This window comes from Dryobates pubescens, chromosome 10, assembly GCF_014839835.1.
Source record: "Dryobates pubescens isolate bDryPub1 chromosome 10, bDryPub1.pri, whole genome shotgun sequence".
Lineage (NCBI taxonomy): Eukaryota > Metazoa > Chordata > Aves > Piciformes > Picidae > Dryobates > Dryobates pubescens.
The window spans coordinates 36034708-36059561 of NC_071621.1; the positions used below are offsets into that span (position 1 = coordinate 36034708).

The 24854-nt window shown below is 43.6% G+C and overlaps 1 protein-coding gene across 1 annotated transcript in view; it reads right to left on the minus strand.

The window, feature by feature from the left end:
• Positions 1 to 259: 259 nt before the first annotated feature.
• TYR (tyrosinase) overlaps positions 260 to 24854 on the minus strand; it is a 49532-nt gene continuing 24937 nt past the window's right edge. Inside the window, exons 4-5 of the mRNA XM_009901509.2 lie at positions 9581 to 9762; positions 260 to 629 (exon numbers count right to left, since the gene is read on the minus strand). Of these exons, the coding sequence (XP_009899811.1) occupies positions 406 to 629; positions 9581 to 9762 (406 nt within the window). The 3' untranslated portion in view covers positions 260 to 405. The remainder of the gene's footprint in view (positions 630 to 9580; positions 9763 to 24854) is intronic.

Genomic DNA, 24854 nt, shown 5'->3' on the forward strand with positions numbered 1-24854 from the left:
ACAGTGGTGCAGTCAGGTAGCTCCCTTAAATCCATGCACCAATTACATGGATCAGGCTGTGGCATTGGAACCTGCAGTTGCAAAAGAGCAAACTAAAGAGCACAGAATTTTGCATTAAAGCCACCAAAACACGAGCCAGTGTGGTTTCACAGGAACATGATTTAATCCAAGATAGGAAATACATGTTGCTCTTTGGGTGGTGTGGTAGCTTATGTTGGATCTGGCAGACTTTTTGTAGATGTGAATCTGATAAGATACTACAACAAAGGAGGTTACAAAAGGCACAAGGAGCAAGCCTTTCCAGCCTGCTTAGGCAGCACACCTTACCAAGGTATTTGTAAACATTAACCAAACACTGCATGCTTGATTAGCACCTTAGTAACATTGCTGAGGTACTGGAGGCCTCTAGAAATTAGACTGATAAGATATATTGTTGTAATCTTCACTTTCTATGAGCAAGGGCTGTATCTCTGAAGAAGTTCCTCTTCTTTTCTTCCTGCAGGCCAGAATGAGCCCTGTGAGTAGGGCAGTAACTATGCCTCCAACCACTGCTGCTCCAACCAGCCAAGGCCAGATCTGACGGGCTTGCTCAAGGTAGGGTACTAAAAACTCCTGGAAAGAATTTTGTGCTGGGAAACAAACAAAGAAACACAGACAAACAATCAATCAAACAAAACCCACAACAACAACCCCTAGAAAATAAAAGGTTCTGTGACATGATGCATTGTACTGTCCATTTACAGAGGTTGCCCTACAGATAATACTGGAAGGCTGACTGAAAAATGAAACTACATTGCTAAAAACTGAAGGTCAAAAATGGTTTTAAAAGCATATTTTCAGTCCTGATAGTCTATTTCTTAATCTTCATCTTAAAGGCAGGAGTAGAACTTCTTATGGTTTTGTCAAAACTATGAGACTATAACCCAAGAAGTTTGGTGAAGTATGGCCAAGGGTCCTGCTAGCCCAGCATGCTGTTGAGAGTAACTGAAGCAGAGCACTAGGAAATGTTTAAGAGCAAGTCAAGCCTATCATAGAGGGAGCTGGGGTTGTTCAGCCTGCAGAAGAGGAGGCTCAGGGCAGACCCCATTGCTCTCTACAACTACCTGAAAGGAGGCTGTAGCCAGGTGGGGGTTGGTCTCTTCTCCCAGGCAACCAGCACCACAGCAAGAGGACACAGTGTCAAGCTGCACCAGGGGAAGTTTAGGCTGGGGGTAAGGAGAAAATTCTTCCCAGAAAGAGTAATTTGCCATTGGAATGTGCTGCCCAGGGAGGTGGGGGAGTCACTGTCCCTGCAGGTGTTCAAGAGGGGATTGGACGTGGCACTTGAAGCCATGGTTTAGTTAGTCCTGAGGTGTTGGGTGACAGGTTGTACTCAATGATCTCTGAGGTCTTTCCCAACCTTATTGATTCTATGACTCTGTGGTCTTTCTTTGGTTAGCCCAGCACAGCTTTTCACCTTACAAGTGAGAAGGCAGCACCAGAGGCTGCTTTCTTGCTTTATGGTGGGAATGTTTGTGCCTGTGCTTTTATGTGCTCGCTATGGTGTAATGAGTTATGAAGACCCTCCCATGCAGGGCTCTCTCTTCACAGTAGAGGCTGGAAAGTAACCTTTTCACAAAGCCCAACCAACCTGTTGGTTTGGGTTTAAGAAATAGGAATACCTGTCCCCTTGGGCCAAGGTGAATTTGGAATCCACATCTCTCACTTACTAGCTGTAATTACAATCATTAGCTGTAATTACTATCATTAGCTGTAATTTCTAGCTAGCTATTGGGGGGGTGGAAATCCCACCTCTCTGAGAAACCTCTCTGGGACCCCTTATGATGGTTTGGTTTTTTACTAATGTTGCTGTATCTGGACTGATTGATGTGTGCTGAACCACATTTGGTGTGGTATACTCCCACAAAGGCTTTAAATGTCTTCCTGTCATCTTGCATTTTCACTGGTGCCCAGAAAATAATTCCATATATCTTCTTGGATCACAGTGCTTCTGAACAGATGCTGTTATGTGCACTGCGCTCTGAAAAGATGAGTTTGGTTTGCAGCACCTTTAAGATTAAGCTATCCTTAGCACTTGATGTCTGAATCTCTTTCTGAGATGTGATTCCAGTTCAGGCTGAGTTTAGACTGAACACAGTTTGTTCATCCCTAACAACTCAGCTTCACTTTGGGGAATGTCTGGTTGTTATTTCTCTGATCCTTGCTTTCCAGTTAATCCAACTTTGTGTGCTCCTGCCTTCATGTATTCATGTTGAGATTTCTTCTTCTGACCTCATTAGACATATAAATGCTATACAACACTAAGAAATACCAAAAGAAGAAAAACAATTTTAGGTTCTTGATGTTTCAGTGTGAACTGCACAAACCTCTGGGTAAAAGGTACGTTATCTCTTTCATCCTTCATTTCTCATCTGTCAAATGAGGTCAGTACTACTCACTGCACCCTTTGTATGGTGAATAGAAATGAATATTTCTGCAGGACTCAGCTGCTATAGTCACTGGCACCAAAGGAAAGTGTTAGAGGAAGCATCTTCAGGATAACATTTTTAAAGTCTGCAATAAATCAGACATTAGGCTGCACACTGCTTAACTGAGGAAATGAAAGTCAGGAGTAAAAAGGATTGGATGTCTGCTTCTTAATGAATGCTGTCTGTGCTGTGCAGTAAATGAGGTGGCAATCTGGGGGGAAATAGTGTGCAGTTAAGATAGAATCATAGAATCACAGAATCAATAAGGTTGGAAAAGACCTCAGAGATCACCAAGTCCAACCTGTCACCCAACACCTCAGGGCTAACTAAACCATGGCTCCAAGTGCCACGTCCAATCCCCTCTTGGACACCTCCAGGGATGGGGACTCCACCACTTCCCTGGGCAGCACATTCCAATGGCCAATTACTCTTTCTGGGAAGAACTTCCTCCTTACCCCCAGCCTAAACTTCCCCTGGCACAGCTTGAGACTGTGTCCTCTTGTTCTGGTGCTGGTTGCCTGGGAGAAGAGACCAACCCCTACCTGGCTACAACCTCCCTTCAGGTAGTTGTAGACAGCAATAAGGTCTCCTCTTCTCCAGGCTAAACAACCCCATCTCCCTCAGCCTCTCCTCACAGGGCTTGTGCTCCATGTTCATACATGTGCATACATGTGGAGGCAGAGGTTGAATTATGGCTACATAGACAACTTTACTGTTGCCATTTCTTAGCTTTGTGAGCCTGATTTCATAACTCTAATGTTTTCTTAACTCAAAAAACCCAGTTGAGTTTATGTGTATTGCAAACATCTAATTGCCTATTTAAAATGGTGTATGTTATGATAATATGAAAATTAATACCTGACAGGAACTCAGAACTGGTTTACTCTTATGGAAAAAGAAAATGGTACAGTTCTCTGTCCCATGATATGAAGGTTTTCTAAGGGTTGTGTTAAATTTGTGCTTTGTCCTTGAACCATCTCGCTCCTTCATCAATATGTTGGAGGTTTGAGCTATCCTCTTCCAGTAAAACATGACATGAGTTTGAGATGAGATGTCAGATTTCACAGCACAGCCTTTCAGATCGGGTTAATCCGTTTAATTGCATCCTGATGATCAGTCAAACTTTCAAGCTCAGCTTGGAGTTTCTGGCTCAGAGCCAAAAGCCATCTCCCGGCATCTACAGCCTGTTTCTTTTTGCCACACAAAAGGTGTTTGGCATTGCTGTCATAAAGTTGCCATGGCAACTCTCGGGCATCAGAGGAGGGAGCACCCCAGGACATCCTATAATCTGTTAATCCGTGTCCCTAACACAACGGTAGACCTGTGACTGGACTGGCTGGCAATCATGCAAGCTTGGTTTGCAAGTGTTTCATTACCATAATTCTTTAACCTCTAATTGTGCAAGGCCCAAGAGTGTAAGAGTGCAAGTTCAAGTGCCCAAGTGTTTTCTAGTGGCTACCAGGGAGAAGTGTCAAGAGTGAATGGGGACAGCAATGCACATCGGGACACGTTAGTCAATGCCCGTTCCATTCCTGTTACATCTGTGTTTGGAGTCAAATGATAATCCTCCCTGAAAGCTGCCATGAACACCAATTTAAAGTCAGTAGGTTCAGGACAAAGCAAGTGGAAGCCAGGTCAGGCTGGTGCTTGGTAGCTACTCTTCTGTCCGTGATTAATACAAACAGTAGCTCCTCATCTTGCTCTTTTTAATAGCAAAATATCACTGATTAACCTCAGCCAAGCTCCTAGAATCCAGCTCTTGACATACTCTTGTCAAAGAGGTTGCTAATTCTAGGCTCCAGCAGCAAATAATTTCTTATTCTTGATGCCTCAGATCATTGTTTTCCAAGGTAATTTAAAAACCATTTTTGTGGATTGCCAAATGTCACTAGGAGGAGAGGAAGCTGCAAGATAATTCTAAGGTGAAGCAATGTGTGTCTCCTAAATTTAGGGCAAAAATGTACATTTTCCTTGATGATTGATGAAGGACTATGCTATAGCAAACCCATGATTATTCTTACTGAGATTATCCTTCTGTGGTACTGTCAAACAACATTATTGATGTGATGGACCCAAATGACTTTAAACCCTCAAACCACCATAATATATACTTTTAAAGTGGTTATATATTTTAGATATTTCTTTTATGTAAGTTACAGGATGGTAAAATCTTCCAGGCTTAATTCCACAAATTACAAATGAAACTCTGCCCAGCCAAGAAATAAAAAGAGCAAATTTTCTATCATTCATCCATTGCCTAATGCCCCACTTACATGTTTGCAGTCTTGCTGTTCCACTTCCTGCTTGTATTATTAGAATTCAATAGACATTAGGTTTAGAAGAAAACCTTGAAGCCACACAAGCATATAGTTCAAGTGTCACAATATCCTTCTTAAATTGAGGGGCCCAGAACTGGACTCAGGACTCAAGGTGTGGCCTAACCAGGGCTGAACACAGGGCACAATGACTTCCCTGCTCCTGCTGGCCACACTATTCCTGATGCAGGCCAGGATGCCATTGGCCTTCTTGGCCACCTGGGCATACTGTTGGTTCATGTTCAGCCAGCTGTCAACCACTAACCCCAGGTCCCTTTCTGCCTGGTTGCTCTCCAGCCACTCTGACCCCAGCCTGTAGCACTGCATGGGGTTGTTGTGGCCAAAGTGCAGCACCTGGCACTTGGACTTGTTGAATGCCATCATGTTGGACTCTGTCCATCTGGCCAGCCTGTCAAGGTCACTCTGCAGAGCTCTCCTACCCTCTAACAGATCAACTCCTCCTCTCAACTTGGTGTTGTCTGTAAACTTACTAATGGTGGACTCATCTAGGTAATCAATAAAGATATTGAATAGCATTGGGCCCAACACTGATCCTTAGGGGACACCACTAGTGCCTGGCTGCCAGCTGGATGTGGGCACCATTCTTTCAAATTCTTTTCTTCTCCTGGTCAGCAAATTCATTCTGTTTGTGTTTGCCATTCCTTGTGTGGGCACATTTCGCAGATCGTGTCCCTCTAGGTGGTCGAAGAGAATACCTGTGAGATTTCCTGGATCAAAACTAGGAAGTTAAGCAGGGAGGGGGGCAGTTTATGGAGTCCTTCATTTTGTCTTTAGGCAGGAGCACTTGTCTTTGCAGTGTGCTCGTCACTGGTTAGGCTGCACCTTGAGTACTGTGTCCAGTTTTGGGGCCCTCCGTTTAGGAAAGATGTTGAGTTGCTGGAAGGTGTCCAGAGAAGGGCAACCAAGCTGGGGAGGGGTTTGGAGCACAGCCCTGTGAGGAGAGGCTGAGGGAGCTGGGGTTGCTTAACCACAAAGATGGCAGTCAATAAGAGTGACAGGCCATTGGAATGGGCTGCCCAGGGAGGTGGTGGAGTCACCATCACTAGAAGTGTTTAAGAGGAAACTGGATGTGGCACTTGGTGCCATGCTTTAGTTGATTAGATGGTGCTGGGTGATAGGTTGGACTTGATGATTCCAAAGGTCTTTTCCAACCTGGTTAATTCTGTACTCTGTATTCTATTTGCCTGCTCATGTTTCAGAGAAAAAAAAAAGCCTTAGTTCAGGTTCTGAAATGTAGGTGCTTGGAATTGCCCTTGCCATAGAAAATTGTTTCCACAGCTGTTGCTAGCTGCTGTTGTAGGTCTCTCAAACCTTTCTTATTGATGCTAACAAAGTTTTCAGTAAGTCATGAGGGTTGTGGTAGTTTTACAGTTCACAGTTCTCATGTCAAGAGAATCTGGATGTCTGGTAGACATTCTGTTCAGATCAGCTCCCTAGTAACTAGACATGTGTCTGGTTCCTGGGGGATGGATTTCCATGCATGCTGTTGTGACCACTTCTGCTTCAGGGCTGCCATATGTATAAAAATAAATTAAGCTGCAATTAAAATAACCACATAGTGTCACTCACTGATTTGCTTTGCAGTGGAAAGCAGGGCTGCAGGTATTAGCTTCTCCTCCTGGGAGCAACAACAACATCATTTAGCATTAAAATGCCATTTTGCTATTGGATTCTTTCCAAGTCCTATTTTTGTGCAGCCAGACTCGTGATGCCCTGTGTAGTCTTTCTTCATCTCTACCAAGCTGTTGGTGCTGTAATTCAGACCTGTTGCCCTTGATGCTTTCCTTCAGCCCTTTCATTTAAAAGCAAACAAGATCTGCCTCATGTGCTTGTCCTTCACTTTGTCCTTGTCTTTCCTCTTCCTTCTTCCCTCTTCCTATTTCCTCTTCTCTCTTCCTCTTCCTCCTCTTCCTCCTCATTTGAAATATCTGCAGAAATACTGCCTCTTCTCAACCACTTAGAGCTTCACAGATACGAGTCTTCCCCCCCCCCCCCATTGTAACCATTTCCTATTTGTCTGCTAACTCCTGGCTGCCAGTCACAGACTTTCTCTTCTCCCTTGATTATGTGGGATCTTTCAGAGAGGATCAGTAGGCTTTCCTGCCTCAGTTCCTCTGCCAAGAGTTTCTGTTTAGTCCGGTGTTCCTTGAACAAGAATCCCACATTCCTATCTGAAGAAAAGTCTGAGTCTAAACACTGAGGTACTGGAAAAAAATGATCATGAGATTCCAGCCATTTTCCATTGGTGACCAGTTCTTCTCCTAGGAGGAAAAACAGCTTAAGCTCTGTTCTTCTCAGTGTGATTAACAAGAGGTTGAGTGACATCTGAGGATTATCTGGGCTTTCTAAACGGGGTTGAATTTCATCCTTTCCGTTGATCTTTCCAACTAATTAAGGAATAATTTTCCTTGCCCCTGTGTTAAGAATATGGGCAGAATTTAGGCAGAATTTCGTTTTCTGAGGGCTCTGTGCTCCCCTGGGAAGGAGACCAGGAGGCAACAGAAGAGAATTGTTAATTAGGAACAATTTACAATTTGCTTCCTTTTGCAGTACCAGTTCAGGACTTGGTATTTCTGAAAGTCATGGTATTGGACACTTCCCCCCTCCTCCCCCCCCCAGTGACACAATTCTAGGAATAATGTAGCTTTAGGAAATTAATGGCTTTAATTAACACTATGTATAACTACTTCAGGTCTTGGCAACATGAATTAAAGGGGAAAAATACTGCCATCAATCATGATTTTGATATTGCATTTGAAGCATTTGCTAGATTCTTCTCTGCCTGAACACTTAGGGTTGACCAAATAGTTTATGAGAGGTTAGGAGGAATAGAATAGAATAGAATAGAATAGAATAGAATAGAATAGAATAGAATAGAATAGAATAGAACTGCATTGAATTGAATTGAATTGAGTTGAATTGAATTGAATTGAATTGAATTGAATTGAATTGAATTGAATTGACCAGGTTTGGAAAAGACCTTTGAGATCATCGAGTCCAACCTATCACCCAGCACCATCTAATCAACTAAACCATGGCACCAAGTGCCCCAACCAGTCTCTTCCTAAACACCTCCAGTGATGGTGACTCCACCACCTCCCTGGGCAGCCCATTGCAATGGCCAGTCACTCTTATTGACTGCCATCTTTGTGTTGTAGTACTAAAACAGTCTTCACAATTATACAGGAGAGTTGTAGATTGCTGTGACTGTGAATCAAGCTAGATTTATCTTGAGAAGTGAACAAGCAAATTAACTGCATGATTGGACAGTTTACCTAGCATGCAGGAAAGGAGAGATGCCCTGGGAACTCATATTGTTTTGATAAAGACAAAAAGTCAGTCATGAGAATGTGAGCATCACTTAAAAGTCTCTGGAGCTTTTGGCATATAGTTATTGACACCTAGCTCTTAATTGCCTTTTAACTGAAGAGCTACATTCATCGACATTTTTCTGCCTCAAACAAGAAGAGGTCTTTGGTACCAAGGTCTATTCTATTCTATTCTATTCTACCCTACCCTACCCTACCCTACCCTACCCTACCCTACCCTACCCTACCCTACCCTACCCTACCATATCCTATCCTATCCTATCCTATCCTATCCTATCCTATCCTATCCTATCCTATCCTATCCTATCCTATCCTATCCTATCCTATCCTATCCTATCCTATCCTATCCTATCCCATTCCATTCCATTCCATTCCATTCCAATCCATTCTAAATTTTACTCTGGATATTTAAGGGATCAGACTCCATTTATAAACCAGAAAGAGAACTCTGCAACTCCCTTCCTTTAAACCATGTCCAGAAACCAGGAAATGCCACTGATTCCCATTACTGTTGCACTGTAACAGTGGAGCAGGCTAAACAATCCCAGCTCCCTCAGCCTCTCCTCACAGGGCTGTGCTCAAGCCCTCTCCTCAGCCCTTCTCTGGACATGTTCAAGTGTCTCGATGTCCTTCTTAAACTGAGGGGCCCAGAGCTAAGGGGCCCAGAACTTGAGACTAAAAGGAATTTTAAAGAAGCGTCTCAAGTCCAAGACATGGAGCCTGGACTCTCCAGTGCTCTGTTATCTTCCATGGTACTGTGGCATTGACAAAATCAATTTAGAATAAATATCTGTTTTCTGACTTGACAAATCAGCAGGAGCAGGGAAGTCATTCTGCCCCTGTACTCAGCACTGGTTAGGCCACACCTTGAGTCCTGTGTCCAGTTCTGGGTTCCTCAATTTAAGAAGGATATTGAGACACTTGAACGTGTCCAGAGAAGGGCAACGAGGCTGGGGAGAGGCCTCGAGCATAATCTCTACAAGGAGAGGCTGAGGGAGATGGGGTTGTTTAGCCTGGAGAAGAGGAGGCTCAAGGAAGACCTTATTGCTCTTTACAACTGTAGCCAGCAACCTGTGACAGAACAAGAGGACACAGTCTCAAACTGTGCCAGGGGAAGTTTAAGTTGGAGTTGAGGAGAAAGTTCTTCCCAGCAAGAGAGATTGGCCATTGGAATGTGCTGCCCAGGGAGGTGGTGGAGTCACCATCACTGGAGGTGTTCAAGAAGGGATTGGACGTGGCACTTGAAGCCATGGTTTAGTCAGTCCTGAGGTGTTGGTTGATAGGTTGGACTTGATGACCTCTGAGGTCTTTTCCAACCTTATTGATTCTATGATTCTATGCAGGGAAAAAGCTGGAATAGAAGGCTATTTTAATGTCTTCCTCATTTGCAGACACACTTCAGGCCGTAGGCAACACGTCTGACATTTCCCCGAAGCAGTAACCTTACCTGGGTTTTGCAGATACTCATAGTCATATCCCAGCTCTCTTGAGGGTTTGAAAAACTCCCCATTTCTGTACAGGGGGATAAAGGGGACCATGTAATTTTCTCGATTGTGCCCAATGGGTGCATTGGCTGCAGGGTAAACTTCCAGCATGGGCCTGTGTCTTCTTAACCATTGCTCAAAAATGCTGTAAAAGGAAAAATAACAATTCATCCATTATTGGCAAAGAGTGGCAGACATTTTCTCCTTGAAGATTAAAACAAATGGGTTTATGCCTTTTTTGTTTGTTTGTTTTAAACCTGGAGGCATGCAGTGTCTTGTGTTCATGTGCACGTAATGATTTCCAAATCACTCGGTCTTAGCTACTTCAATGCAGAGCTCCTATGCAAGCCTACTTAAACCAAAGACCTGCAGTGTACAGAGAAGCTGAATATGCTTTTCATTCCAGAAAGGCAATTAACTGTGTCTCTCTGATTTGACTGCAGTTTGTGCTTAGTAAATCACATGGTTCTGAAGAATAGAGAAAACAAGGATTGAAAAGCTCAGTCCTTCCTCCTCCCTTAAGAAACCTCTATGACTGGGCTTGGATGGTCTTGTTGCCAGCTGCACAGGCCTGTTCCTCTTCCTCTGTTTTCTCTCCACTCTTACAAAGTTTTTCACACCTGAATTAAAGTATGGCTACATCATGGTGGGTTTGACATCACCAAAGAGGTGGAAATATCTGAGGAACAAGAGATAAGCTACCTGAGTCCAAAAATGTGCAAAAGCAGGTCAGCTGTCAGGAAAAAAAGCCTTACACCAACCATAGCTTCTTCACTGATCTTGGTGTGTGCCTAGTGGTTTTACATATTCTCACTCCCCTCTCACAGCTGCTGTTGTGCAGGGGTTTTGTACCTTTTCTTTAGTATGTAATCCCAGAGATGGTACCACTGTCACTGATGCACTCAGCCTTAGCCAGCAGAGAGTCTGTCTTGAATCTAGTGGGCATTGGCTCCATTCGACATGGGGTGAGATTCCAGTATCTTCTCACAGAAGCTGCCCCTACAGCCCTCTTGTTGCCCAAACCTTGCCACATAAACCAAATACAAGCTGTTACCCACATTTCTAACCTCAACTGCTCCTTTCCATTTTTCTCTACCAAAGTTTGTCCCATGAGCTGTCTGTCAGTGCAGGGTTGTGTGTCTGCCCTTCAACTTGGAGGCAGAAAGCTGAAAGGCTGGAGTACAGGAAGACTTCTACTGACATTTTCAAGTCAACTACTAGATGTGTTTGGAGAACAACTCTCCAAAACATCCTCAGATCTCCCTTTGTGTCTGGGTTTTGTCTGCTCAGCTCTTTACTTTGTTTCAGCCCTCAGATGCATTCCTTGGTTCCCTGTTGATTCTCAGTGCCCTTGGTTTGTCAGCATACACCTGGATATGCCAGACTGGAATAAAGGAGGTGGGAAGATGCTGAAAGGAGAGCAGTTGGAGGTATCTTATATGTGAAGAAAAAGGATACTCTCTGAGAATATGTTAGTAGGAGGAAATTGTGAGCATCAGGTTCGGGAAGTGATTGCTGCACTCTTTAATCAGTTATGAGGCATGGAAGTGGTCTGAGGAGACCTGCAGCCTGTACTTTAACTGAGATCTTTTCTCAACAATTTCTGCTCTTTGACACTGGACACTGGCTGGAGTCAACAGACTTTCCTCTTCCTCTTGTAGTTAAAAACCAGCTGTTCAGGGACTCAAGTCATCTCAGAAGTACTCTGTAATATCAGGATCTCTGCAGTGCATTCAGGGATTCTGCTGGTAGAATTTTACCTTCTTTGGGCAGAAATGGTGAGAAATGTGTTGTTTACCCCAGAAAATTAAAGCCCTCTTACATTCATCAAGAGAGGCAGGGCCAAAGCCTTGGTTCTCTTTTTTAGGATCAAAAGATTTATTAGATGAAAATATCACTATGCTCATACACCTTGTCAACTCTTAACAATGGAGGTATTCATCTTGATTAAAATCTTCATTTGTGGCTCTCATCTTCAGTTAATATCATCAGCCTTGTCTAGGAAAACTTGTCAGAATATTAATGTTCACCTGAAGCTTTCAGATGGATAAACTCAAACAATGATATCAAGGCTTCAGCTACAGTTATCACAAGAAAGTTTGAGCAGAAACTCTGTAATCAGATTGCATCTTTGGAGGATGGCATAGAGAAATTGAGTAATCATTATAAAGGGCACAGAATAGCAAAGAAACCAGGGCATGAATTTAGCTCCAGGGGAGACAGGGGAGTTTTGGCCTCCAGTCCTTTCCCTGCCTGCCTATTACTTGTGTTTAGGGCAAGGCACCCTGTCTCTCAGTGCCTTGTATTCCTAGCAGTTGTGGAAGGAAGCCGAGTTCTCTTCAGCACAAGGCTGTTAGAGGTACAGAGATGCTTGGTTATGGGGACATGGCAATATTTCAAGAAGGCTGCAGGCACAGAAATTGGACTGAATTTTCAAAGTCTAAGAACGATCCACATCCTAATTTCTGAATGCTCAACCTGAGCTACTTCTTGGGGCTTGATTAAAAAGAAAATGCTGAGCTGTCACATTCTGAAAATCTGTAGGGCTGACAAGCACAAGGTTCAGAGCTGGAAGTCGTCATTCATCTGAAGTAGCTTCGTATTCCATTCCCTGAAATCCAGCATCCTCTCTGGATGCCTTAAATATTGCCACTTCATAGCCGTTCCAAGAAGAATCCTTAGGCCAGTAATCTTTCAGGCAGAATGCAAATGCAAAGCATTTCCATGGAAATGAGCATATGTGCTTCTGGATTCTTTCAGTTACAGCGTGGCTCCCACATGGGGTATCAGGCATTTCTTAGCAGTAGCAAAAGCACTGAATCGTCTGCCCTTGCAGCTGATCTGGAGATTTAGACATGGTCTCATGCCTCTAATTACTGCTCTGAGTTGTGCTGCTGATGCACAAGGTATGTTGCACAATTCATTGTTGATGCACAGCTCTCTTCTTTAGCCAGCATAAAATCACAAAATCTTTGCTAAAGTCTGTTTCATCTAACTTATCTGTGTGCCACTGTAGAAATCTCAGAAACATCTCTGTCCAGTTCTGGGCCCCTCAGTTTAGGAAGGCTATTGAGACACTTGAACGTGTCCAGAGAAGGGCAGTGAGGCTGGGGAGAGGCTCTCAGATCAGGCTTTGATCCAGTTACTCCTGACAGTTTTTCCTTTTATGCCCTTAAAAGAAGCCAAGTTATTTCCTTTTGATATCTTGGAAATGAATACTTATTTTAGATACTTTGCTCAGTAGCTGCAAACCTGAAAGAGCTTAGGGCTGCAGAAAAGAATAGCATTAGAATAGAATAGAATTAACCAGGTTGGAAAAGACCTTCAAGATCATCAAGTCCAACCTATCACCCAACACCATCTAATCAACTAAACCATGGCACCAAGGGCCTCATCCAGTCTCCTCTTAAACATCTCCAGTGATGGTGACTCCACCACCTCCCTGGGCAGCACATTCCAATGGCAAATTACTTTTTCTTTGAAGCATTTCTTCCTAACATCCAGCCTAAACCTCCCCTGACACAGCTTGGGACTCTGTCCTCTTGTTCTGGTGCTGGTTGCCTGGGAGAAGAGTCCAACCCCCACCTGGCTACAACCTCCCTTCAGGTAGTTGTAGAGAGCAATAAGGTCTTCCCTGAGCCTCCTCTTCTGCAGGCTAAGCAGCCCCAGCTCCCTCAGCCTCTCCTCATAGGGCTACATGCAGACAGACAAAATGCTTGTGCAATTAGGTGGTCTTTATGGATTGACAAAGACCCTGGTAGAAAAGCCAGGTTTATGGCAGAATAGCATCTGAGATCCCTAGAATTGTTAGTTACCTTGGCAAACCACTGATATCATGTTCTCTTCATATGAGTCCCTGCATCCTCTCCTAGGCCTGAGAGCCTTTGGTTGCATGGTTTAGTTGATTAGATGGTGTTGGGTGATAGGTTGGACTTGATGATCTTGAAGGTCTCTTCCAACCTGGTTAATTCTATTCTATTCTATGCTATTCTATGCTATGCTATGCTATGCTATGCTATGCTATGCTATGCTATGCTATGCTATGCTATTCTATTCTAAAGCAGGACTATGAATTAAGTGACATCTGAAGGGCTGTTTTATTCCACATTTTTCTCCCTTACTTGACACAATAAGACTGAAGATAACAAAAAGATCAGGGTTCTGTTAAATGCAATCTCCATAGTTCATCTGTGCAAAGAAAAAATCATCTGGGCAGAAGTTCAGTGAGAGGGAAATCGGGCCAACTCCCACAGCAGTCTGGTTGGTTGCTGTCTTCCTCAGCATGTAGACAAAGAGGGCAGGCAGATAATTAGGGATTTGTTTAGGTAGGAGTGATAATTTCCAGAGATGGAGACATTTTTAGCATGGCAATCCCAGCTAGACTGTTGTGTCATTTGGGAGATGTTGGCAGTGCTGAGGAGAGCAGATGGGATGTGAGTGTGGTAGAGAAGGCAAGGCAGCATAAAGAAGAGAAGAGCTAATCAAAAGTCATTGGAAATTTTATTCAGAGAATGGAAATGGTGAGAACCTAATCTAAGATCTAGAAGATGTGAAGCATAAATCCTCCAGGGTGACAGCTCTTACCTAGACAGGTCATGGGCAATCAGGACTGAAAGAGAAATTTAAAGTATGGAAATGAGCTAAATGAACTGGAGATTTGGCTCCTGGGAACTGAACCCTAATGTCCTTTGTATTTCTTAAGTGGCAAGCAAAAGTGATGGGGAAGAGGCAGCTTTTATTTAAAGGCCTTAGACAGATTCAAAAATAATTCTATCTAGATTAGAGCAAACACTGCTTCTGACTGCAAGGCTTCTTCCTTTGCTTGAAGAAATCAGTGTTCCAAGTGCATGTCCCAGCAAGAGGTTAGGGAACTGAAAAGGAGAGGAGAATAGTTTGAATTTTAAAGATGCCTTGACACACATTTCAGGCTTAAACAGGCTCAGTCTTCCTATATTGCACTTCCAAAGTAGAACTTGTTTTGTAGTAAGTATAGTATTAAAGAGTGAAGGTTTTGAAATTAGGAATAGAATAGAATAGAATAGAATAGAATAGAATAGAATAGAATAGAATAGAATAGAATAGACCGTGTTGGAAGAGACCTTTGAGATCATCGAGTCCAGCCTATCACCCAACACCATCTAATCAACTAAACCATGGCACCAAGCACCCCATCCAGTCTCTTCCTAAACACCTCCAGTGATGGTGACTCCACCACCTCCCTGGGCAACACATTCCAATGGCCAATCTCTCTTTCTATGAAGAACTTCTTCCTAACATCCAGCCTAAACCTCCCCTGGCACAGCTTGAGACTGTGTCCTCTAAATTAGTAGGTTATGATGATCAATAGTGTATGCAAAGAGTTTTGTGGTAAGAAATAGAATGTTAATATTGTAGAATGGATTGGGCTCAGACAAATTTGGGCTAAAATAAGGCTCTGTCTATCTAAACTTTGGAAAAACTGCTATAGGGATGTGATAAATCTGCTCTCTAAAACCCTCTAATTCAGTCAGAAGCTGCATGCTTGATGCAAAAATAGCTGAGGGAGGTTATCTGGTCAGAAGAATTCTGAAAAAGTCCTAAAAGCAAAGAATATCCTTCCTGCACATTAGAGAAACTTCACAGTGTGTTAGAGGCTCCAGTTTAATTTAGACAAAATAGGCACAACATAAAAATTGTAGACTCAGTAAGGCTGGAAAAGACCTCAGAGATCATCAAGTCCAACCTATCACCCAGCACCTCATGACTAACTCAACCATAGCTTCAAGTGCACTAAAGAGCTGGTGTGTGGTAAAGAAAGCAATAAAGCCTCCCACCTGGTATGCTGATGGCTTGGTAGTTTACATTTTCATCGAGGGCAAATATGCTTTGGTTTTGCAAAGAGTTCAGTGTGGTAAGGTGCTTTTACAGAGAAAATTAAAGCCATCTATAACAGATATGGATATATCACTTCCATTTAATTTTGTATAAATAGACCTGAATATTTCACTTGTTCTGCTCTGTACAGACCAGATTATACACAGGGAAATGAAATGAGCCTTAGTGGAAAATTAATTTGGAAAAGAATCCTTAGTTTAAAGGTGGGGGGAGGGCAAAGGGAGATTGATTTGAGGATGATTAAAAAAGGCCACCAATATATATTGCTGAATTCATATTATTCTATGAATAATATATGCAATGGGATTGGAGCTAATGAAAGGATGAGTCAAGAAATAATTGGGTTTACGCTGCCAGTGGGAAATGCCAAGCAGAGCACAAGTGTGCTGTTGTATATAGGCTGGATAGCTTCATACTGTTGCAGGTAGTGTTGTGTGATCTGAAAAAAGAGAGAGATGCTGCTCACAGGCAGGAAAGTTCAAAACCAAGAAAAAGTGAAGTAGAACAATAAGTGTAGCTGCTTTCTTTATTGTTTTGGAAAGCATCTCTCCTTAAGCCATTTCTCAACATGTCTTTGCAATCATGAGCAGAGCAGCACTTGAGTGATTGCAGTGGAGGAGATGAAACTAGACCTTAAATACCTGTAATTAGAGATTCCCATGTATTGAACCACTGCAGAGACACTGACACAGTGTAGACTTAATTGGCCCTTCAGGAAGATTTTCTAGGAGAAGTTTAATATGATGTGTTTTACTTTACAATTAAGGGCCAGCAGCTGGAAAGAGAGAAAGAGGAAAGAAGAAAGTGCAGTATCTCCATGCAAATTCCTCTGACACTCAATTAGGACCATGTGCTACACTGCAGATATCCTCAGAAAAAGGTCTACAATCCCCTCATGATGAAGTTTCATGGTCACTCTGGGTCCATGAAACTACAGAGGCCACCATCCTGCTCTTCTCCTGCCTTCTTGTCTTCACTTTTCCTTGTGAGCATTTGTACAACCATGCCATAAGCAGGATTAAGGAGTAGATCTGGCTTAAAAACAAGCATCTAATTTGTTTTGTTATTGGATAGCTGAGGTGAGAGAAAGCCATGGACCTGACTCATGCTTTGCACAATGGCCAGGTGAGCAGGACTTCTTAAATCTGTGTGCCAGGTATGAACTGACTTAAAGCAACACTCAGACTGTGCCCTTTCTCAGTGGCCTGATAAATCTGTGCCTCAGCTAACCCTGCACACTGCACACAGTACTAATGGTTCAGCTACTAGAACACATCTTTGTAAGCCACTGACAACTTTATCACATTCCAATATGAAACCATTTCCCTGCTTGTGCCAGATGTGACACAGAGGCTTTCATTCTTCCTCTGCAGCTGTGAGATTGAGACCAGATCAGGCTGACCATGGCACAAGGGAGGCAGAACATTGCTGCTTAGAGCTCATTTATACAATTTATTACAGTATCATGAAATGTGACATTCTGTGGAAGAAATCTGGTGAGCAAGGTGTATTTGCATTTGGAAAGAAAGGGAGAAAGAAACAAAGTGAGAAAAGTTTAAGTGCCCATCCAAGGGCTGTGATTACACAACAGTCATCACTGCAGAAGTCAGTATTAGTCGGCTGGTATTAGAGTCACCTCAGGGCATTCCCTTCCTAAGCATTTGGGAGAAACATTGAATCACAGAATCAGCCAGGTTGGAAAAGACCTCAGAGATCATCAAGTCCAACCTATTACTTCATACCTAACACCTCATAACAACTAAACCATGGCCCCAAGTGCCATGTCCAGTCAACTCTTGAACACTTCCAGTGATGGTGACTCCACCACCTCCCTGGGCAGCACATTCCAATGGCCAATCTCTCTTTCTGGGAAGAACTTCTTCCTAACATCCAGCCTAAACCTCCCCTGGCACAGCTTGAGACTGTGTCCTCTTGTTCTGGTGCTGGGTGCCTGGGAGAAGAGACCAACCCCCATCTGGCTACAACCTCCTTTCAGGTAGTTGTAGAGAGCAATAAGGTCATGACACATTGCTTTCACCACCAAAGGCAGGAGCTGTATTTGAAAGTGTAGGAATCTGTGCAGAGGAATGTCAGTGTTCTCTACTGCAGCACTAGCTAGTGCCTCATTGCAACCCAGCTATGGAAAAAAAGCAAGGCAACTCCTGTGGAAGCTTATTTTGCATCTCTACTGGAATGAAATTATGAGCATAGGTGAGGCTTAGCTGGGATGAGATTTGGTTGGATATCTAACCTAAACTCTACTTCTTTTCTTAGTCAAGCCAGCCTCTGGTTTACAGCAGTGGAAGTCAGCAGTGGTGCAGGTGAGAAATTCTTGATCCTTAAAATAGCTGTCATCATATGTGTTGTTTCACCCCTGCCTGCCAAACTAGGGCAATGTTTGGCTAGAAAGCTTTGTTTCTCACTCAAATTTTAGTCTCCAATACTATCTAGCACTGCAAAACCCAAGGTATAGCTGAGCCATTATTGCATGTCCTGTGTGCTTTGTCAGTACAGAAACACAAATGCAGATAGAACAGAATAGAATAGAATACATAGAATACATAGAATAAACCAGGTTGGAAGAGACCTTCAAGATCACCGCGTCCAACCCATCAACCAATCAAACACCACCCAGACAACTAACCCACGGCACCAAGCACCCCATCAAGTCTCCTCCTGAAAACCTCCAGTGATGGCGACTAGAATAGAGTAGAATAGAATAGAATAGAGTAGAATAGAATAGACCAGACCAGGTTGGATGTGTTGCATGGTGGGGGAGAAGTGTCCATTTGCTGGAGTATATCTATCCAGTGTTAGCTTTCTCAGGTTCATCTTTGCCATGGTTTACAGCTAACAGGAAAACATTACTTGAAGTAAGAGACAGTACAAATGCCAGCTGCTTCAGAGTTTAATAACTAGTTTCCCTTGAAAGGAAAGATAACAAGCAGATTAAAATGGACTACTGAGGAGGTAGCTGGACTGACTCTGTGTTACCCACTCCTGTGCTCTGTAATTCAATTCTTTTGAGACTGAGAGATTGTCATTATTGAGGTTCACAAGGGCATGTAATACATAAATCACATCTATGGCAGCAAAGTGATAATTTCTTTGGATGAATAGAAAGTAGCTATATGTGGGTGAGAAAAGTACCACGTTTTCCTGTGATTTTTTACAATTTGAACAATTTCATCAGCTATTATTTCAGAAGTGCTGCAGGAAGGAAATTCAATGCTACCCTAGCTGTCTGCATCAGAGCTTGTCTTGATTGCTGTGTCACAGAGAGAGCTTTCTCCTCCTCCAGTGTTAAGAGAATAGGTGAAGACTAACCATGTGGCTCTTGCCAAGATTCAGGGCAAAGTAATCTTTCCTTTTAAAAACCACTAATTGCTTGCATAATATGTAGTGTACAAAGAGATCCATTCTGTAACTGCGTTGGCTGAACTCAAATGTTGCAGTGAGTGATGTGAAATATTCACTTTAAATGGGACTATTTGAACTGAAGCTCCTGTGTTATTGATTTTGAAGAGCATAATGGGTCATTGCAAACATCTATCCTGAATAATGACATGGCAGAAGAGATTGCCAGCTACTGTATTTCACCTATAAAACAGAAGATGTCTATTTAACCTCCCTCCTGCTGTCCCCCTAAAGCAAGGTGGATTTGCAGCACTATAGGTTTTATATATGCTTAATGCATAAAAGAACATTTCTCTCCAGAGCCCATTCCTCTTCCTTATTTCTCCCCATCTCTGATGTTGTGTGGCCTATCTGTTGTTTCCAAGATGACTTATTCAAAAGTGTGGGTTACTTTAGATGCAACCTCAGGTTCTACTATACAGACCCAGCCCTTGTCTGTCAAATAGGCAAAGCACCAGCCCTATGAGGAGAGGCTGATAGAGCTGGGGTTGCTTAGCCTGGAGAAGAGGAGGCTCAGGGGAGACCTTATTACTCTCTACAACTACCTGAAGGGAGGTTGTAGCCAGCTGGGGGTTGGTCTCCTCTCCCAGGCAACCAGCACCAGAACAAGAGGACACAGTCTCAAGCTGCACCAGGGGAGGTTTAGGCTGGATGCTAGGAAGAAGTTCTTCCCAGAAAGAGAGATTGCCCATTGGAATGTGCTGCCCAGGGAGGTGGTGGAGTCACCATCCCTGGAGGTCTTTAGGAAGAAACTGGATGGGGCACCTCTCCTGTGAAGACAAGCTGAAAGAATTAGGACTGTTCAGCCTGCAGAAGAGAAGGCTCTGGAGAGACTTTATAGCTACATTTCAATATCTGAAGGGGACCTACAGGATGGCTGGGGAAGGACTCTTCAGAGGGATATGCAGTGACAGGACAAAAGGCAATGGAGTAGATTTAGGCTGGGCATTAGGAGAAAGTTGTTTACAATGAGAATTGTGAAATACTGGAACAGGTTGCTCAGAGATGTGGTTGAGGCCCTGTCCCTGAAGGCATTCAAGGTCAAAACTTGTTGGGGCCCTGAGCAACCTATCTTACTGGAGATGTATCTGCTCACTGCACACGGGTTGGACATGACGACCTTTGAGGATCCCTTCTACCCTGACCCACTGTGTGATTCTGTGACTTTCTGAAACAGATGTTAGAGTCCAGCTCCAGTACCTTGGTGTATGATTTGCCTTCCAGCCCCAGACACAGGGATATCAAAGGAGAGATACTGGGGAGCTGTGTTTCTCAGCAACACCCCAACCTTCCCACTTACACTCTGTTTTTCATGGATATATTTATATGGTATTTTGCAGTAGATATGAACTCACTACCCACATACTGAGCCCACTTTGAGTGAGTCAGCTCCATCAAACAAGCTGAACAGCTCTGGTTAACATGCTACTAATCCTGAGAGGTTAAGAGGGGCAGGCTAGCAGCTCCAGGTCAGTGCCAGCTGAGGGCTTATGCCTGATTTGTGGACAGCTCCAAGGGGGAAAATAAAACAACACAAACCCTTCCCTGATAAAAATTTCCATGCTAAAGTTTTCCAAACTTTCAGTCCTGAGCTGTTCTCTATCTCATACTTGTAGAAGTTTATCTGTGCCTATAAAGCTTGTGACCAAAGCCATTCCTGCCCCACCCTCCCATGAAACTCTCTGCTGGAGAGTGTTTTTCTCCCTCTGATTTCCCTTTTGAGAAATCAAAGCTTGTTTGTGTGGCAGCAGGGCTTCCAGCACAGCAGCTGCTGGTGACAAGGTGCTTGTCTTAAGCATCAGAGGAGGGTGAGAGATGAGCTACCTTGCTGCGGAGCTGTGGAGATGGCTGGTGGGTTGTGGCTATGCCTGTGGATCTTCCCAGTAGAAGCTCCCTCTTCCCAGTAGAAGCTGTGTGATACACAAGAGGCAGGGAGAAGAGGCAACTGCCACCCAGTGTGCATGGCAGAAATGTAATTCATTCCTCCAGGAGCTTTGGAGATGGGGAGATAAGTTTTCCAGGCTCAGTCTTATTACATACACAAGTGATGGATGGGTCATACACCTCAAACCTTCATGTCTTATAGGTGTTTGTATTATAGTCATTTCTGAACTTGAGTTTAAGCAGACTCTGTGCTAGGCATTGTGCAGGGATAAGAACTATTTTGAGTGGAGTCATCTGATCAAAATGCAAAAAGGTGCCTCAGAACAAATGTTTGCATCTAAGCTGATTGCTAGGCACTAACTCTCTGACTATAGACTTACTGACTGTTAGTGGGGCTCAAAGGGGATGTCTGCAATGTAGCTCAAGTAGCACAGCTTAGCCAGTGCTGAAGCTGTGTCTCCCTAGAAGGAGAATCCAGCAGTTCTGCCAGCTGATGTAGGCTTACATGTTAACACATAGGTGAGGTGGAAACGTGTCATTGGCTTCAGTGGTGATGCTCTCACTCACCCATGGGAAAGGAGGACTAAGGTCTAAAATAATCTCCTATGCAGAGCTCCTCACATAGCCTCACAGATAATATATTTTATGGGAGCTTCTTTAAATATTGTGCTACTACTCCACAATGATCATACTGAAGAGCCTCTACAGCTGTCCTCGGCTTCCTGCTGCTTTCGCTGTCTGCTTTTGAAGTTGGCTTTTTCCATCTTTATCCATCTCACACATATTCAGCATATGCACAGTTCTTCTGAAATGCTTCATTCCATTGATGATGCCATTGGAATGTGCTGCCCAGGGAGGTGGTGGAGTCTCCAGCCCTGGAGGTCAAAAAGGGTTTGGACGTAACACTTGAAGCCATGGTTTAGTAGCCACGAGGTGTTGGAGGATAGGATAGGATAGGATAGGATAGGATAGGATAGGATAGGATAGGATAGAATAGGATAGGATAGGATCGGATAGGATAGGATAGGATAGAATAGAATAGAATAGAATAGAATAGAATAGAATAGAATAGAATAGAATAGAATAGAATAGAATAGAATAGAATAGAATAGAATAGAATCAAACAGGTTGGAAGAGACCTTCAAGATCATTGAGTCCAATCTATCACCCAACACCATCTCATCAACTAAATCATGGCACTAAGTGCCTCGTCCAGTCTCCTCTTAACCACCTCCCTGGGCAGCACATTCCAATGGCCAATCTCTCTTTCTGGGAAGAACTCCTCACCTTGAGCCTAAACTTCCCCTGGTGCAGCTTGAGACTGTGTCCTCTTGTTGTGGTGCTGGTTGCCTGGGAGAAGACACCAACCCCCACCTGGCTACAACCTCCCTTCAGGTAGCTGTAGAGAGCAAGAAGGTCTCCCCTGATCCTCCTCTTCTCCAGGCTAAGCAACCCCAGCTCCCTCAGCCTCTCCACATAGGGTTGGACTTGATGGTCTCTGAGATTTTTTCCAATCTTATTGATTCTATGATTCTGTGATTCAGCCCCAATTGACACTATGAACATGATTCTATTTTCTTATTGTGTGTGTGTGCAGGGGGATCAGTGGAGAAATCATTCCATAAAGAGTGGAGCTGGGATTGTTTATCCTGGAGAAGAGGAGACTCAGGGGAGACCTTCTTGCTGTCTACAACTACCTGAAGGGAGTTTGTAGCCAGGTGGGGGTAGGTCTCTTCTCCCAGGCAACCAGCACCAGAACAAGAGGACACAGTCTCAAGATGTGCCAGGGGAAGTTTAAGCTGGAGGTGAGGAGAAAGTTCTTCCTAGAAACAGAAATTGGCCATTGGAATGTGCTGCCCAGGGAGGTGGTGGAATCTCCATTCCTGGAGGGGTTCAAGAGGGGATTGGACGTGACAGGGGATTGGACGTGACACTTGGAGCCATGGTTTAGTTAGTCCTGAGGTGTTGGGTGCTAGGTTGGACTTGATGATCCCTGAGGTCTTTTCCAGCCTGGTTTATTCTATGATTCTATGATACCAGTGGAGAAATGAGTCCCTAAAGAGCGGAGTGTCACTAGGTTTCCATGTGCCAAATGGAAGAAAACAAACTACGATTGCTTGGCCTTGTGCTTTGTCTGTGTTGTCTCCAACTGCAGACAGTTCAGGGTAAAGAATAGCTCTTATTTTCATATATTTAAACGAGTCTGGAAACCTAGTGTTGCTTGACAAGAATTTCTAAAGATTCTTTTTGAATCTTCTCACTCCAAATGTTCCAAAGTCTTCAAGCAAATAGTTTGTAACTGCTAAGAAAGAAAGTTCCTGTTTCCTCTCAACATTTCAAAACAAGAGAACAACTTGGTTTCTCTCCTACCATTTTTTGGTTTGAAAAAACCTGAGTTGACATTTGAGAGAAAATGAAGACGTTCTGTTTCAAGAACAGAGTAAAAATAAGAAGCTCTTATTTTGACATCTCCTGAGAGTGAAATTCCTCCTGTTAAAAGTATTTTCCAACAAAATCACTTTTGACATAATGCTAACTCTTGTTTTTGGAGTGGAAGCAGGAGTGTCATGAAGGTGAGCACATTGAAGGCACAGGGACTCAAGGTCAAGAAGGCCTGGATCAGGAACAGTGTGGCCAGCAGGAGCAGGGAGGTCATTCTGCCCTGTACTCAGCACTGCTCAGGCTGCACCTTGAGTACTGTGTCCAGTTCTGGGCTCCTCAATTCAAGAGAGATGTTGAGTTGCTGGAATGTGTCCAGAGAAGGGCAACAAAGCTGGGGAGAGGTCTGGAGCACAGCCCTGTGAGGAGAGGCTGAGGGAGCTGGGGTTGCTTAGCCTAGAGAGGAGGAAGCTCAGGGGAGACCTTCTTGCTGTCTACAACTACCTGAAGGGAGGTTGTATCCAGGTGGGGGTTGGTCTCTTTTCCCAGACAGCCTGTGTCAGAACAAGAGGACATAGTCCCAACCTGCACCAGGGGAGGTTTATGATGGAGGTTAGGAGGAAATTCTTCCCAGAAAGAGAGATTGGCCATTGGAATGTGCTGCCCAGGGAGGTGGTGGAGTCACCATCACTGGCAGTGTTTAAGAAGAGACTGGATGAGGCACTTAGTGCCATGGTTTAGTTGATCAGATGGTGTTGGGTGATAGGTTGGACTCAATGATCTCAAAGGTCTTTTCCAACCTGATTAATTCTGTATTCTATCCTTTGACTGGAAGTGTCCATAAAACTGGTTTAGGGAATGGGTAGCTGATTGCTGGCATGCAAATCAGGATGTATTGATTGTGGTTTCTAATTTATTTTGTAACCTGTTGCTCCATGTATGCTTTTCAGTTCAACACTAATAACCAATGTATCAGTGACCATTTGGTTGTTAGATCCTTAGAAAAGCCAGCTTCTGGCATTTCCTGAAGCTCCCAGCTCCACCCTGCCACTGAGGCAGGGATTATTTTAGCATCTTGCAGAGGAGTCTATGGCAGCTGATGTTGATGAACATCACAGAGACATTTGCCTCGATTAAGCAGAATTTGTGGCATTTTTATTGGACTCTGAAGCTGATGCGTAGGAGAAATTCTCCTGCACTAGCTTGGAAGTATGCATGCCTGCAAGCTGCTGTACATGAGTCTCCATTCTCTATGTGACCTTATGCTTAACACTGACTGCTTTCAGCAGAGTGCAAGTACACACACACAAATACACATGGGCACACCTCCATCCCCAAAGGTTTTGCCTCCAAAGCAAGAATTTTGTCCTGTGTGACTGGAAGCAAAAGAGTAACTGAAGCATTGAGATCAGTATAGGGATGTCCAGTTAGACAGTCCCTTAATGATAGAGCTTATAATAGGCACGTGGGACAAGGGACAACAGACCAACATTGGTGTGCTAATGTCTGAGCTTTTCTACAAATGTCCTTTTGAAAGGAAGTGTGGTGACTGAATTTGTGGGTGTGTGGGGTGACCAATGTCCAGTCTTGAGGAGTCTGGAGAGATTTAATGCCAGAGAGATGTGGAATGATGAATTTATTGGAAGGGTGAGTGAGTTCCTTAAGAATCAATATGGAATTATT